General features: G+C 44.2%; 2 protein-coding genes across 3 annotated transcripts in view; both read left to right on the forward strand.

The window, feature by feature from the left end:
• The window catches only part of LOC130384483 (NACHT, LRR and PYD domains-containing protein 12-like), an 82,908-nt gene extending 66,463 nt beyond the window's left edge, over positions 1-16,445 (forward strand). The window contains exons 1-8 of one of the 2 annotated variants that reach the window (XM_056592698.1): positions 8,150-8,230; positions 10,082-10,151; positions 10,337-10,556; positions 11,157-13,005; positions 13,454-13,627; positions 14,163-14,336; positions 14,513-14,559; positions 15,841-16,412. In XM_056592698.1, coding sequence (XP_056448673.1) covers positions 8,163-8,230; positions 10,082-10,151; positions 10,337-10,556; positions 11,157-13,005; positions 13,454-13,627; positions 14,163-14,336; positions 14,513-14,559; positions 15,841-16,397 — 3,159 coding nt within the window. In that variant the 5' untranslated portion in view covers positions 8,150-8,162 and the 3' untranslated portion in view covers positions 16,398-16,412. Of the gene's footprint in view, positions 1-8,149; positions 8,231-10,081; positions 10,152-10,336; positions 10,557-11,156; positions 13,006-13,453; positions 13,628-14,162; positions 14,337-14,512; positions 14,560-15,840 lie in introns of those variants that run through there. The other variant, XM_056592697.1, reaches the window with a different exon arrangement.
• LOC130384484 (NACHT, LRR and PYD domains-containing protein 12-like) overlaps positions 46-16,733 on the forward strand; it is a 76,194-nt gene continuing 59,506 nt past the window's right edge. Inside the window, exon 1 of the mRNA XM_056592701.1 lies at positions 46-251. The gene's annotated coding sequence lies outside the window, so the exon portion shown is untranslated. The remainder of the gene's footprint in view (positions 252-16,733) is intronic.

The raw sequence follows: 16,733 nt of genomic DNA on the forward strand, positions 1-16,733 counted from the left end.
GCGCGCGTAAATATGCGCAAACGCACACACGGATTTCATTTATGGATCCGTATCGAAACGGGAAGAAATCAGTTGACAATGCTGTCTTGACATCATTCTAAAGCTTCACTCAACCAATTCGCAACGTTTGAATCGGTGCATCGACAGATTCTTGGTCATTTTAAATCGATTCAGCTCGAAAGCCAAGGGGGATCTTTGGCAGTAAGGAGAACTGTTTTGTCAGTGGACCGATGAGCCACACATGAACCAAAGTGAGTAAAGTTATGTCATTGGTATAATTTATAGACTCATATTCCGGGCAAGCTAATGTGTATTCAGTTTAGATAAAGTTAGAGAAGAAGACCGTGCATACACATTACATACATGTTTACTAACTTTAGTAGGCCTACTCTGGGTCCCGGATATATGAACATAGAACGCATATAACATAAGTATTCTGGGTTATATTACAATATAAGGTAACATTTGGAGAAGTATATTTCAAAATCGTTAGGGTGAGTAGGCCTAGTTGAAGAGGAGGTTTGGGTACGTCTAGTGTTGGTTTGAGACCAATGGGGGGTCGGTGAGAACACAGGGGTGTCCAGTCAGAGTTACAAGTTGATAGGCTTTATTGTCCAAAGGAAAATAATAATAATAATAATAATAATAATAATAATAATAATGATAATAATGATTGATCCGTTTTTTATAGCGCTTTTCTGAATACTCAAATACGCTTTACAAATAAGAAAGGAATACATACAGACAATACAGACAATCACCAAAAGGGAAAAAATAAACAACGACACAACAATAGGCAACACATTAAGAGAGCGGGAGAGAGTGGAAGATGGCTTTCCCTCCCTCCCCAGGCCGGCTCAGCCTGTTACCTGGCCCTTCTCAGCAGGTGAGTCATCAGACACACCCTTTCTTATTAATCGTTTGAGTCCCGACAAGATTCTCTTAAATACATTAACACCTAGGGGTTTTCCAGAAAGGATTGGAATGAAGACGAGAAGGCGTAAACACTTTCCAGTTAACCTTACCAAAGTTAGATATTACAATTTATTCCATGGGTGTATTCTTTGTTACCGTGATTTTGCCATTTGTCACTCGCTGTCTGGACAGGCTCTCCAAAATGTCCCTGTGGTGTATTTGTTATTTTTAATGCATACTTGATTCTGAAGATGATGTGAAATCCCCCCCCCCCTCCCCCCTTCTGGGCCACCCCTACTACATTTGTTTGGGCAGCCACTGTCGAATTCCAGAGGGGCAAAGGCAGTAAAATATAACCATAGGTGAACCACTTGTGAAAGGAGGCCTGTGATGGGTAGCTGCTCTCGTAGACTAATGAGAGGAGGCCTGTGATTGGTGGCTGCTCTCATAGTCTAATGAGAGGAGGCCTGTGATTGGTGGCTGCTCTCATAGACTAATGAGAGGAGGCCTGTGGTTGGTGGCTGCTCAAATAGACTAATGAGAGGAGACCTGTGATTGGTGACTGCTCTCATCGAATGAAGAGACGAGGCCTGTGATTGGAGGCTGCTCTCATAGACTAATGAGAGGAGCTTCGAATCAAATCTTGTGTATTTGGAGGAGGGTCGTCTATTGCATGTATGAAATTCTTATGTTCTACACGGTTTTGGCTTGAGCATGGTCCGTTGCCGAAACACTTTTGCTGTAGATGCCTAATGGGGTTCATTGAAGCAGGAGAATAATGGTTTTGAAGAGGGGCTAATTGATGGTAAAGAATGAGGCCAAGAATATACATCTGCTTCAAACAGCCCACACGGCCCGGGGTGTAGTCTATTTTATTGTAGTGGGTATACTGTGAGCAGAAGCGGATCTTCCATTAGGCAAACCTAGGCAAGTGCCTAGGGCCCCAACCAAATCTGTCTTTATTAGGGGCCCCCAAATCTGACCCCCCCAGCCATTACTTATGTAAAGTAAAAAACAAACAAACATTTCTAGTAAAAAAAAATAACAAAAATATCAACATAACGCCGAACTAATGCCTAAATAATAATTTTCCAGCACACATGCCCCCCTCCATTGTGCATTGGACTAGTCCAGAATATGATTACGTAGTAACGCGCGCAGCGCGAAATAACGTACTTCAAACCAAAGCAGAGGGATGCGACTCGGTGAAAATGAAGCGGCGGAATTATGATAGTGGTTGTGCTAAACGAAAACAAAAAGCTGAGAAGAAAAGAATTGCAGATACACTGCCGAAATTGACTTCATTTTTTACACCTACTGCTGCCACAGCAGCCGCTGCTGAACTTGCGACAGGCTCTGCTGTTGGGGTTCTATACTGCTGCTCACCACTTTTCTCTGATATGAAGCCTTTTGAGAAGACGACAACAGTAGGACTTTGTGTTTACAAATGCTTTCTGTCTCTCACACACACACACACACACACACACACACACACACACACACACACACACACACACACACACACACACACACACACACACACACACACACACACACACACACACACACACACACACACACACAGAGCTTTGCCACTCACTCAGTCACTCACTCACATACTCTCTCTCTCACTCACACACACACACACACACACACACACACACACACACACACACACACACACACACACACACACACACACACACACACACACACACACACACACACACACACACACTGTTTTACTCACATGAAATGGTGAAGGCAACAGGGAAAATGGACATTTGAAGATGGAGAACTTAACCACTTGCACACCTAAACACCCCCCCTCTCTCTCTCTCTCTCTCTCTCTCTCTCTCTCTCTCTCTCTCTCTCTCTCTCTCTCTCTCTCTCTCTCTCTCTCTCTCTCTCTCGTCAATCACTCACTCACACTGAACCACTGCTTTGCCTGTCTCTCACTCACACACACACACAGCCACTGTTATTCCTGTCCACACACAAAATCTTTTCATTGGTCCTGTTTAAATGTAAATGGTGGTTTTCATAGACTCATATCCATTTTGTATTTTAGTTCTGTTAAGTGCAAGATCATTTTGTATCTCTGGCAGAGAATGGAAATTCTAATCTCTCTCTCTCTCTCTCGTTTGAGTAATAAACATGTAATTTTGGCAAAGGCTGGAGAAATCTGAAACTGATTTTACTGTGGAGAGTTGAGTGGCAGTGCACTATGGGTTTATTGCGATTCTAAGAGTATTGGGATGGTTATTTGTTTTGTGTACGTGTTTCAAAAATGAGGGCCCCATGTCTATATTTTGCCTAGGGCCCCAAAATGGCTAGATCCGCCCCTGACTGTGAGGATTCCCTCCCAGCCTCGTACAAACCCGTCCCACCGGTACGTGTAGCCTACGTGTGTGGCGCTTATGGGGTGTCGCACCACACTCACCAACACAGGGGTCTACAACCCGCTGATTTAAAGGTACGGCCACACCAACCGCGTTGCTCGCGTTAGGGGCGTTGAAAATCGGCATTTTTGCATAGGGAACCATTGGTCTAGGCGCGGTACACGCGTTGAAGCGTTGAAGCGTTGAAGCGTTGCGTTGGGGGCGCTAGGCGCGGCAGTTGCACGTAATTACGCACGTAAACGCAGTAACGCGCCCAACGCACCAACGCCCGGAGTTCAGAAAATTGAACTTTCAACGCTCCAACGCGTGACGCTTAGCCGCGGTAGCCAATCAGCGTGGAGCTTGACCCGACGTCACTGGCAGAGAGTAGTGAGCTTGCACAGAAGCATACGGCCGACATCTTTCTTTTTTCTTCTGGGTGGAAATAGTAACATAGTTACGCCATTAAATGCGTTTATGGAAACATTTCTAGCGAGAAATGTGCATTTTACTTTCATAATGTTCGCTCGGTGAATGTGAAGGATGTTTGGTTTGATAGTTATGACGAAGAGGGAACGCTCCGTTCACTAGCATGGACATGGACTCAATAGCTGCGTTGGCGCGTTGACGCGTTGGAAGCGTTGAACCACCACACACTGGTCAAGCGTCAGATTAGGCGCGGTACTCGCGATGTCCAACGCGAGTAACGCGGTTGGTGTGGCCGCACCATAAGAGTATAACGATTATCAACAATCATGGAAAGCTGAATATGTTTATCAGTTTTAATAACAGTATGAACAAATAGAACACAAAGATGACAAGTTGTCCTTTGTATATCTATAGAAGCGCAGCTTCGCGCTTCGTAACAGAGACAGGGCAGAGCGCGAGCGCGCAGGGGGGAGTTTATGAATGGTGAATGTAGGAGATAACTTCCCCTGCTAAAAGTATTTTATTGCAGTTTTACCCAACCGGTATTTGCGAAAAATAAACACAGAAGTGAAAGATCTGTCACAAGACGATTGATACGTATCCCGTGCACATTTTTAAGTGGGTGCAGTGGTGCACGCAAATCCTGGTGCGTTCCTAGTGGGTATACGGCGTATACCTGCGTATCACGTAGACTACGTCTGCGTCAAACAGCCCACACGGGTGCTGTAACTGCATCAATTATTTTATGTGGGAATCTGCGTGGGGTCCGCCTAAAGTGATGAATTCAGTTGACATCTGGTGACGTGAACCTCCTAGACTCTTCTCTCAAACATAGAAGGGGCGTGAGGGGGGCTATGATTGTAGGCTCTATGAACGTAGGCCGCTTCAATGTTTTTTTACAAATGAACTGAACACTCGGGCTACCCTGACGGCAGGAGATAGCCGCCGAGTGCTGCACTGGGAATGTGGACAGTCACACAGTGCTCATTCAATTACAGATATTACAGATAGATTACTACGTGTATCTATATAAACCTATCTAGATACTTACAGACCTTTAGTTAGCTCTTGTTAAACCTAGTTCTAGTTAGATATCTAAAAAAAAACTCTTTCAATGCACTTTTAAAGCCTACTCATGGGCAAGGGTGTGAGTTGGAGTCCCTATGGTACTTAAAGTGGACATATTGTGATTATTATCCCTGAATCAAGGGAACGAATCATTGAGTCCATCACTAATGTTCACAAGAATTAAAGCAACAGAAATGAAATGCCAGCGATATTGTATGGCGATATTGTCGCAACTACATATCGCTTTCAAAAATATACCGGTATAATTTTAAAACCGTTATATCGCCCAGCCCTAACTCAAGGTCCAGGTCTGTGTCCTGGTTTGATACGTTTCAAAAGATCTCCTTACTATGTTTGTTTGCCCTCTCTACAGTAATTTCCTGTCTGGTACTGAAATAAAATCCACAGAAACAACATGTAGTTGTGTTTGTGTCCAGGTCTCCAGTCTACTATGGATGAGGAGAGAGAGGAGGGGGGTCCTACCTCTAGGACCACTCTGTCTGGGGAAGATGGCTGCCGGAGCAAAGCTAAGAGGTAAGAAGAGGAACTCTCTGTCTGTGACTGTTGTCCATCTCAGAGCTCAGCACAGTGATACATCATGACTCCATCATTAGTCTGAGTAACAGCTGTTTGTGTGTTGTGTTGAAGCCCAGAGCAGCAGGAGAGAGCAGACTCCCTTCGACCCAGCTGTGTCTCCATGAAAAGTGACCACTCTATGGAACTTCCTTTAAAGTCTAAGGATGGAAATAAGTCTATCCGGGACACAGACCTGGACCTTGAGTAAGAGCTGTCATTAATCAATCATTAACTAACCAAAGAGGATTACTGTTCTACCTGTACTCACACACACACACACACACACACACACACACACACACACACACACACACACACACACACACACACACACACACACACACACACACACACACACACACACACACACACACACACACACACACACACGCACACAATCGTTAACTATGGGAGGATTTAACAGAGATTATAAAAATGCACCATCTATCAAACGTCCATAAATCCAAGCTTTGTTTTTCTAGAAGACTCCAGCAGCAGAGAGCAGACTCCCCTGGACCCAGCTGTGTCTCCATGAAGAGTGACCACTCTATGGAACTTCCTTTAAAGTTTAAAGATGGAAATAAGTCTATTGAGAAGAGGTGAGGATTTGTCAGTGTTATAGTTCTTCATGACCGGGTGACTCAACATACATGACGGACATCTATGGGCTTGTCTTTAACTGCAAAGTTCTTGTTTTTCTAGAAGACCCAAGCAGCAGAGAGCAGACTCCCCTGGACCCAGCTGTGTCTCCATGAAGAGTGACCACTCTATAGAACTTCCTTTAAAGTTTAAAGATGGCAATAAGTCTATTGAGAAGAGGTGAGGATTTATCAGAGATTATAAAAATACACCATCTATCAAACTTCCATAAAGCCAAGTTCTTGTTTTTCTAGAAGAGTCCAGCAGGAGAGAGCAGACTCCCCTGGACCCAGCTGTGTCTCCATGAAGAGTGACCACTCTATGGGTCATCCCCTTAACTTTAAAGATGGACGCCCCTCCAGAGAGGAGAGGTAGGAGTTTCTAACAGACGATGAACAGACCAGTTAAATGGTATCAGATTCTACCGATACTGATGCTTACAAGTTAGGAAAAATATTCTCTGTCTGTCTGTCTGTCTGTCTGTCTGTCTGTCTGTCTGTCTGTCTGTCTGTCTGTCTGTCTGTCTGTCTGTCTGTCTGTCTGTCTGTCTGTCTGTCTGTCTGTCTGTCTGTCTGTCTGTCTGTCTGTCTGTCTGTCTGTCTGTCTGTCTGTCTGTCTGTCTGTCTGTCTGTCTGTCTGTCTGTCTGTCTGTTCCAATATCCATACTTCCCTGAGTACATTTAAACCTAGTATACTATCCACACTCACTAAGTGAACATTTCAGTTGTGTTAGTATTGGTGTAGGCCTATTACAAATATTTATGTGGGTAGGCTACTCCAACCTCGTTGCTGATCGATATGTAACCATTTATTTGTATATAAATTATTGATTGCATTTTTCATAAATAGTTGGATGGAATCTGTTTCTTAAGCAATAAAATTGAACTGTATTGCTTTCTAGGCCAACGTACATTTACTAAGTTGTTGCTATTATATGTTATATGGAGCAATCTTTCATATTTATGAAGTTAACTCATACTTCCATTAGGGCTGCAGGATATATCGGCTATGTACGATATATCGATATAATTTCCAAGGGATACAAGATTTGACAATATCGTTTATATCGATATGCGTTCAAATGGTCAGTTTCCCCCTCAAGCGTCTACAGTGCTTGCCTTGGAGACTGTGAGCGCGACCCCTCCCCCTCCCACTCTGTCATTCCGAACGTGCCGTGTGCAAAGACGCCTCATTCCCACCCCCGCCGCCCCCTCACAACACAACAAGCATGGATGATACCCGTAAAGAAAACGAGACGGCGGCGGGAGACGAAATTGTTTCAAAGAGGAGAAACAACGGCTCCATAATGTGGAAATAGTTCGGGTTTAAAAAAAACAGATGAGCAGCAGCTGCAGGTCATCTGTAGAGAGTGTAGCAAAACCGTTGCGACTAAAAGTGGAAGCACGACAAATCTGTTCCACCATTTACAGCAGCGGTACAAAGTGCAGTATGAGGAATGCGTAAAACTCCGTGGCTGTGCTGCTGCATCACCGGCCGCGACAGTTTCTTCTGCCCCGAAACAAGGGCCGGCGCTCGGCAAATGTGTTGGGGGCGCCCTCTGGTGACGCTCTTAATTAATTAAAATATACGAAACAAGCAAAATGAAACCAAACATGCTCCCAAATGGAACGGAGAAGGGAGGGGGCGGGGGATTAAAGTTACGGCGCACTGAAACCTTCACCGTAGTACGCAGGACAATGCGACGAAGCCAATGCTCTTAATGGTAGCTAATGTGTGTAACCTACAGCTTTATATTGTTATGCATAGGTGATTATTTTGTGAAGAAGGTGAAAAAAGTCCCTTTTTTTTTAATATGTTCATTCAATTCTGTTGAAAATAACGATACAAAATCATATGTTGCAGTCATACTGACCTATGTTTTAATAAAAGTGCTTGCAACATCTCACATGTGGCTTTTGACTTACAAAAAAAACCTCTAACCCACTCTATAGAAGATATCGAGATATATATCGTATATCGCCATTCAGCCAAAAAATATCGGGATATCATATTTTGCCCATATCGTGCAGCCCTAACTTCCATGGTCGGTAAACAATGCGACTGCGATCGCTCAGACCTCTCGCTTATGAGGCTACTTTGCTAACAATGCTAAAAAACAAGAATATTTCTGCATGTGCATCCAGCTGTGTCTCCATGAAGAGTGACCACTCTATGGGTCATCCTCTTAATTTTAAAGATGGACGCCCCTCCAGAGAGGAGAGGTAGGAGTTTCTAACAGACGATGAACAGACCAGTTAAATGTTATCAGACTCTACCGATACTGATGCTTAAAAGTTAGGAAAAATATTCTGTCTGTCTGTCTGTCTGTCTGTCTGTCTGTCTGTCTGTCTGTCTGTCTGTCTGTCTGTCTGTCTGTCTGTCTGTCTGTCTGTCTGTCTGTCTGTCTGCCTGTCTGTCTGTCTGTCTGTCTGTCTGTCTGTCTGTCTGTCTGTCTGTCTGTCTGTCTGTCTGTCTGTCTGTCTGTCTGTCTGTTCCAATATCCATACTTATAGTATACTATCCGCACTCACTAAGTGAACATTTCAGTTGTGTTAGTATTGGTGTATGATGCTACAATGCTAACAATGCTAAAAACAAGAATATTTCTGCATCCGTTACGTGACGAACTAGGGCGTGGCTAGGCTCCCATGATGCAGAAGCATATCTCTCCTTGATGTTGCCCTGCGCCATTGAGCAGTTTACATAGGACTGAATGGGCGCCATTTTGGAATCCGGTGTCCATTCTATAATATGTCCATGATCCACAATCGGCGGTTTGACCGTTTTGTATGGAGTTAGAATTATGCCAAAACCCCGCTCACACGCAAAACGTGTTTTGCTCACGCACAATGATTCACACACACGCTCAGTGTGGTTTGCAATTACAAAACATCATTCACAAACTAATGCATTTTGCTTCCGAAACAAATACAGTATGTTTTACACAAAGTACAAAAAAAAATCCTTCAAGTACACAAAACAATTCTACAAGTACGGAACACTGAAAGCTACGTGTGGATCGGAAGGCATTTGCGCACGGATCAGCAAGGCGGAAAATTAGTGCCAAAAGTCACGTGACAAACAAATACCCTGTGATTCACACTACACAACAACAGGTGGCGTTGTTCCTGCCAAACCGCACGGTTTCCGTACGGTTTCCGTGCGGTTTAGCACTTTTACCGCGCCATTCTAGGGCCAGTTAGTTGCCTTCTTGGCTTTCCATAGAATCCACACACGGTTGGCCGGCATCAAATAAAGATTTTGGGGAGAAAAAAAGATCGTCCTGGCGGCCTTAAACTGACTCAACAGCGCCACCTGCTGTTGTGTAGTGTGAATCACAGGACAATTGTCCTGGGACAGTTTCTAACAGATGATGAAAACAGACCAGTTAAATGTTATTAGTCTCTACCGATACTGATGCTTACAAGTTAGGCAAAATTATTCTCTCTCTCTCTCTCTCTCTCTCTCTCTCTCTCTCTCTCTCTCTCTCTCTCTCTCTCTCTCTCTCTCTCTCTGTTCCAATACCCATACTTCCATTAGTACACTTGAACATAGTACACTATCCGCACTCACTAAGTGCGCTAATTTTCGGATGTCAGTGTTGTTCCAGATCGGATACTCCGTAGTAAACTAACCGGAAATTACGATCACGACTGCCGCCGCGGCTCCTCCCCCGCAATAAGCATCCCACTTTGAACGGTGAACGTTTTACGCCTAGCAGCTATAAAAAGCTATAAAAGCGAATGACTATTAATGCAGGCCATGTGGAAAATGCACCGACTTTGGCTCAGCCTGGCTCCGCCCTCTTCCGCTACGTAGCTCAAATTGATGCCGTTGAGTACGAAAAGTGTACATCGATCCAAACTTCGCTATTTGACCGTTTTGAGAACACCATCCGGGTCCTTTCAGTACACATATTTTCGCCTGATCTGATTTGGAACGCCCTATGTACTCAAACTAAGGCTAGTAAGTACGGATAGTATGGATATTGGAACACAGCATCTGTCTCTCTCCCCCCTCTTGTTTTTTTACTGTGTGTGTGTATGTTTACTGTGTGTGATTTCTCTCCCCAGAAAACCCCACCAGAGGTCAACTGTTACCAGTGCTCAGTCTGTACAGCAGCATCAAACAGAACTGATCAAGGTGTGTAAATGTCCAACAAGACATTTGACTTAAGCTCTAAATGAACATTAGAAAGCATCTCTTGTGGTGCTAATAGTCTCCAGGCTTCCGTCTTCAAACCAGCGGGACGTGAATCCAGGACAGATGCTTCTGATGTCCTCAGTGAGTTCAGAGTAAAGTTCTCCTTGATGTTTGTTCTGTTCCAGAGGGCTGAGGAGAACGCTCATGCTTTCCTAGACAAGGAGCTGAAGAAGCTCTGGAGGGATCTCTTCTCAGATTACCCACAATGCTCAGGGAGTCAGAGGGAGGAGGTGGATGGTAAGAACGAGGAGCAGAGGAGGCGCGCAACAGAGGGAGTGGTGGACATCACAAAGCTCTGCCTGATGGAGATGAACCAGGAGGAACTGGCCGACGCACTGAGGGAAAGTAAGAGACTCTTATTTTGAAGACAATAGAGACAATTATTTTGAAGCGCAGAAGATAATCTATCTTAAAAACAGTGAATAAATTCGAATTTTGAAGAGTAGTATGAAACTCATGATTTGCACTGTTCAGACTAAATTACACACTGTGAGATTTCTACATTTCTAACTTTTCAATATATTTTCTCTTGGGTGATAAATGGTTTGATCCAGGTATGTAGGGTTATTGTAGGGTTATCAGGTTAAATGGTTTGAACCAGATATTTAGGGTTACGTGGGTCTATCAGGTTAAAGAATGTTAAACATTAAATTACAAATAAACAGAAGAATAACTCGATGGAAGAGATGCAGCACTATCTTGTTATATCAGCATATCAAGTCACTTTCCACTGATTCACTATTAATATTATTATTATCCACAGACCAAAAAAAAATTATATAATATCTAAATAAATGATCCAGTCCTTGTCACGACCAGCTTCTGTATTCACAAGTAATGAAGCCACTAAATATCATGAAGTTGATAATTTTACAGGAAATATTGACATGCTTCCACTGATGTCACCATCCACTATCTGAGGTCTTCTGTGGTTTTCTCATTTAGGATCTGCTGCTGTCGAGTGCAAACACAAAATTAAGTCTCTTTTGAAGAAGAAATGCAAGTGTTTGTCTGAGGGTATTGCTAAAGCAGGACAGCCCACAGGTCTGAATGACTTCTACACAGAGCTCTTCATCACAGAGAGAGGCAGTGGAGAAGTCAACAAGGAACATGAGGTCAGACTGATTGAAACAGCTTCCAGGAGACAGGCCAAGGAGGAAACACCAATAAAATGTGAAGACATCTTTAAACCCTTACCTGATCAAGATCAACGAATCAGAACAATTATGACAACTGGAGTGGCCGGCATTGGTAAAACCGTCTTAACACACAAGTTCACTCTGGACTGGGCTGAAGACAAAGCCAACCACAACATACACTTCACATTTCTCTTAACTTTCAGAGAGCTGAATTTGCTGAAAGGGAAAAAGTTTAGCTTGGTGGAACTTCTTCATCACTTCTTTATTGATACCAAAGAAGCAGGAATCAGCAGATTTGACCTGTTCCAAGTTGTCTTCATCTTGGATGGTCTGGATGAGTCTCGACTTTCTCTGGACTTCCAGAAAACCCAGACCTGGACTGATGTCACAAAGCCGAACTTGGTGGACGTGCTGCTGACAAACCTCATCAGGGGTAACCTGCTTCCCTCCGCTCGCATCTGGATAACCACACGCCCTGCAGCAGCCAATCAGATCCCTGCTGAGTGTGTTGACATGGTGACGGAGGTGAGAGGGTTCACAGACCCACAGAAGGAGGAGTACTTCAGGAAGAAATTCAGAGAGGAGAAGCTGGCCAGCAAAATAATCTCACACGTCAAGAAATCAAGAAGCCTCCACATCATGTGTCATATCCCAGTCTTCTGTTGGATCACTGCTACAGTTCTGGTGGACATCTTCAAAACATCCCAGAGAGGAGAAGAGGTGCCCAAGACCGTGACTCAGATGTACAGCCACTTCCTGAGGGTTCAGTCCATACAGGGGGGCAGGAAGTATCATGGGAGTGCTGAAACAGATTCACACTGGAGTTCAGAGAGCAAGGAGATCATTGTTTCTCTGGGAAAACTGGCTTTTAACCAGCTGGAGAAAGGCAACCTGATCTTCTACGAGGCAGACCTGGCAGAGTGTGACATCAATATCAAATCAGCTTCAGAGTACACAGGAGTGTTCACCCAGATCTTTAAAGAGGAGTTTGGGCTGTACCGGGAAAGTGTGTTTTGCTTTGTCCATCTGAGCATCCAGGAGTTTCTGGCTGCCCTTTACGTCTTTCTGTCCTTCATCAACACGGGGGTCAATCTGCTCACAGAAGAAGCACCAACCTCTGGTAAAGATAAACTCCTTCACCTCTACCAGCGTGCTGTGGACAAGGCCTTAGAGAGTGAGAACGGACACCTGGACTTGTTCCTCCGCTTCCTCCTCGGCCTCTCTCTGGAGACCAATCAGATTGTCCTACGAGATCTGCTGGCACAGAAAAAAAGTAGATCACTGATCTCTACGATTAAGAAAGGTCTGCTGGGACAGACAGGAACTAGCTCACTGACCAATAAGGAAACTTACATCACATTAGTGTCTTACATCAAGAAGAAGATGAATGGAGATCTCTCTCCAGAGAGAAGCATCAACCTGTTCCACTGTCTAAATGAGCTGAACGATCGTTCTTTAGTGGAGGAGATCCAGCAGTACCTGACATCAGGAAGTCTCTCAAGAGAATCTCTCTCCCCTGCTCAGTGGTCAGCTCTGGCCTTCATCCTACTGACATCAGAAGAGGAGCTGGACGTGTTTGACCTGAAGAAATACTCTCCTTCAGAGGAGGGTCTTCTGAGGCTGCTGCCAGTTGTCAAAGCCTCCAAAACATCTCTGTAGGTTCACTAATAACATGTATTACGATACACATAACACAATATGCATAACTTTGGAATGTAAGGTTAAAATAATATGCAAAAGATCACTGTAGGTTCATAACAGCTTTATATTATATTAATATTATATTATATAACAACATGTATTACTATTCTACTCATATACAATAATATATAAAACATCTTGCAGGTGAACTATTAAGGTATAATGAATTTCTGTACACACAGAATACTAGAATATAGAAGTAGTATTCATTTAAGAATATATTTTGAAAACATAATTAAACATTTATTCCACATTTTACATCCAATACATAATTAACATTTATACATCTAATGATTAAGTAAATATTATTGTAACTAGTTAAATTCCTTCATTATGTAATAAGTTGAAGATTTATGTTAGTTTACTCACAGTTAGTAACATGTTCTGTTTATTGGTGTGTAGGTTAAATGGCTGTAAGCTGTCAGAGAGATGCTGTGAAGCTCTGGCCTCAGTTCTCAGCTCCAACTCCTCTAGTCTGAGAGAGCTGGACCTTAGTGCCAATGATCTGCAGGATTCAGGAGTGAAGCTGCTCTCTGCTGGACTGGGGAGTCCACACTGTACACTGGAAACTCTCAGGTCAGTTATCAGCCTCTTTTTCAAACTGGTTATTCTAGACTCTGGTAAGTGCTGCTCATGTCCGATGCATTTCTGTTAATCTTTTTCCGTGCTGACAAAACACTCACTGGTTTTACACAATGTAAGAACCTGTGAAGAAACGGTCTTAGCCTACCAAACACAGCTGACTTCTCCTGACTGTAACCGAACAATATCTCATCTGAGTTGTAGCTATTGAGGAAGGAGCATTTGTTTAATATCCTGTTTCATATCCAAGTGAAGGAAGTTCTGCAGTCTGGGATGATGTCATCTCCCCACTTACTCTTCCTTTTCTCGGACACGGTGACAGCTCTGTCTCAAAAAAGTATCAATGAAGCTTTTACTTGTCCGCCATATGGAATGAATACACTTTATAAATGTGGTTACTTTAGATGGTGTGTGTGTGTGTGTGTGTGTGTGTGTGTGTGTGTGTGTGTGTGTGTGTGTGTGTGTGTGTGTGTGTGTGTGTGTGTGTGTGTGTGTGTGTGTGTGTGTGTGTGTGTGTGTGTGTGTGTAGGTTGTCTGGCTGCCTAGTCACACAGGAAGGCTGTGCTTCTCTGGCCTCAGCTCTGAGCTCCAACCCCTCCCGTCTGCGAGAGCTAGACCTGAGCTACAATCACCCAGGAGACTCAGGAGCTGCGCTGCTCTCTGCTGGACTGGAGGATCCACGCTGGAGACTGGACACTCTCAGGTATGGAGAGGACAGCTCACCACTCAGGGACAAAGTCTCCTACAAGGATTCAACCCGCTGCTAGATGAAGGGGTTTGAAAAGGCAGCTGTAACTCATGTTGTGTAGAAAGTGATGAGACAGCAGATGATGAAGGTGAATGTTTCAACATGCTGCTCTCACTTTGTTTCCCCCCCAGTGTGGAGCACGGTGGAGTGTGGAGGCTGAAACCAGTTCCACAGAGGTGTAAGTGTCTCTTTATGTTTATGTTTATATATTTATCGATACATACATACATACATACATACATACATACATACATACATACATACATACATAGTACATACATACATACATACATACATACATACATACATACATGCATACATACATACATACATACATACATACATACATACATACATACATTCAAGTTTTGACAGTTAATTTCCAGCCTGTCTGTGTCTATATGATTTATATATACGAATCCTACCCAAGTGACCCAAACGATATGTATATGTATGTGTAGGTAAGCACGTGTATGCTTGAGTACATGTCTCTGTATGTTGTGGCAATCCGCTTCTCGTATGAGCCGGGTTCCAGGTACAAATGACGCTTGGCAGTGAGGGTTTAGCCGAACACGGCATTTATTACAGACAACTTAAATCATATAAGGTACTCGCGGTCTCTAGGGCCTCCGTGGGCCTCTAGGGTAGGGCTGGCTCGGCCCTTGCTGTCTCGTTACTCGTCGGCCCCTTCCGTCTGCTCCCGAGTGCCTTTTAAAGTCTGTCCCTGGCTGTCCAGCCAGGTGTCTCCCATCCCGCTGATTGGGGTTCGGTTGGTGCTCTCCGTCACCGGCTGGTGGGTGACGGTGGTATCGGCCATCCCGGACCAACCCTCGGGCTGGTCCGGGCCGAGGTTTAAGTGGCGGGATGCCACAGTGTATGGACCAGTTCTATGGTTCTTCAGTCCATCTCCAGCCTGTATGTGAGCTCAGCTCGTTCAGTCTGTTGTTTACACAGGTGTCCCTTTGAAGGGTGATTGCAATGTGTGTGTATTGGGAAATCCAAAAGTTTAATATCTTGGAAGATATTACAAATATTGTTTAGATATTTCATGTGAGTAATAAGCTCATTATGCCGAACATTTTGATGCATAATATGTTTATGTAGTGTAATATTGAGGGAGTAAATGCACTTTATACATTTGTCCTCGTTTCAATGTTTTGATTGGGACAGCCACTCACACACACATGGGATTACCAATGAACTTTAACTTTAATTGTGTTAAACACAATGTGTACTATTGCTTAGAAAATCGACAGCACATGATTCACTATCATAGTTCCTATCATATGATATTTTTTCAGTCTTTCTATGTTAAAGTTTGAAGAAGAGAATGCGATCAAAAAAAGATTCTGAAAGAGAATAAAAAGAAGAAGAATGCAGTAGTTTTAGTGATGATGATGATGATGTTGATGACGATGAAGAATGGTTCAGCAGCTCATCATGTCTTGTTCTCCGTCAGATGCCTGTGAACTCACACTGGACCCGAACACGGCCAACAGATACCTCTCTCTGTCTGAGGACAACAGAAAGGTGACGTGGGTTAGAGAGGACCAGTCGTATCTGGATCACCCAGAGAGATTTGACTCCTGGCTCCAGGTGTTGGTTAGAGAGGCTCTGACTGGCCGCTGTTACTGGGAGGTAGAGAGGAAAGGAGTTGTTGATATAGGAATGACATACAGAGGAATCACAACGAGAGGAGTGGGTGATGACGGCCTGCTTGGACGGAACAACAAGTCCTGGAGTCTTTGTTGTGATGATGACCGTTACTCTGCCCGGTACAACGGTAGGAGAACAGCCATATCTCTCCCCCCTGCTGGCTCCACCAGAGTAGGAGTGTATCTGGACCGGCCTGCTGGCTCTCTGTCCTTCTACAGAGTGTCCCCAGGTGGAGGAGGGTCCTCAGACACACTGACACACATCCACACCTTCTGGTCCTCCTTCACCCAGGAGGACCTCCTCCCTGGGTTCTGGGTAAGGGGGGGTCAGTTGGGTGACTCAGTGTCTCTGTGTCCGTAAAAAACAACAGACAGACAGGCGGGCACACACACACACACACACACACACACACTCACACTCACTCACACTCACACACACTCACACTCACACTCACACTCACACTCACACACACACACACACACACACACACACACACACACACACACACACACACACACACAGGGCTCTCAAGTCTCATGCATTCGGTGTGAGACACACGCAATTCAACCCATGCACACGCTCAAACGCCACACTTTGCACACCAATTTGCGCCGCTATTGAACAGTGGAACAGGTAGGAATCAAATGGGTACCCCGTATTTAGGGTAACCAAACGTCCTCTTTTGCCCGGACATGC

This window comes from Gadus chalcogrammus, chromosome 6 (genome assembly GCF_026213295.1).
Source record: "Gadus chalcogrammus isolate NIFS_2021 chromosome 6, NIFS_Gcha_1.0, whole genome shotgun sequence".
In the NCBI taxonomy this organism is placed as follows: Eukaryota; Metazoa; Chordata; class Actinopteri; order Gadiformes; family Gadidae; genus Gadus; species Gadus chalcogrammus.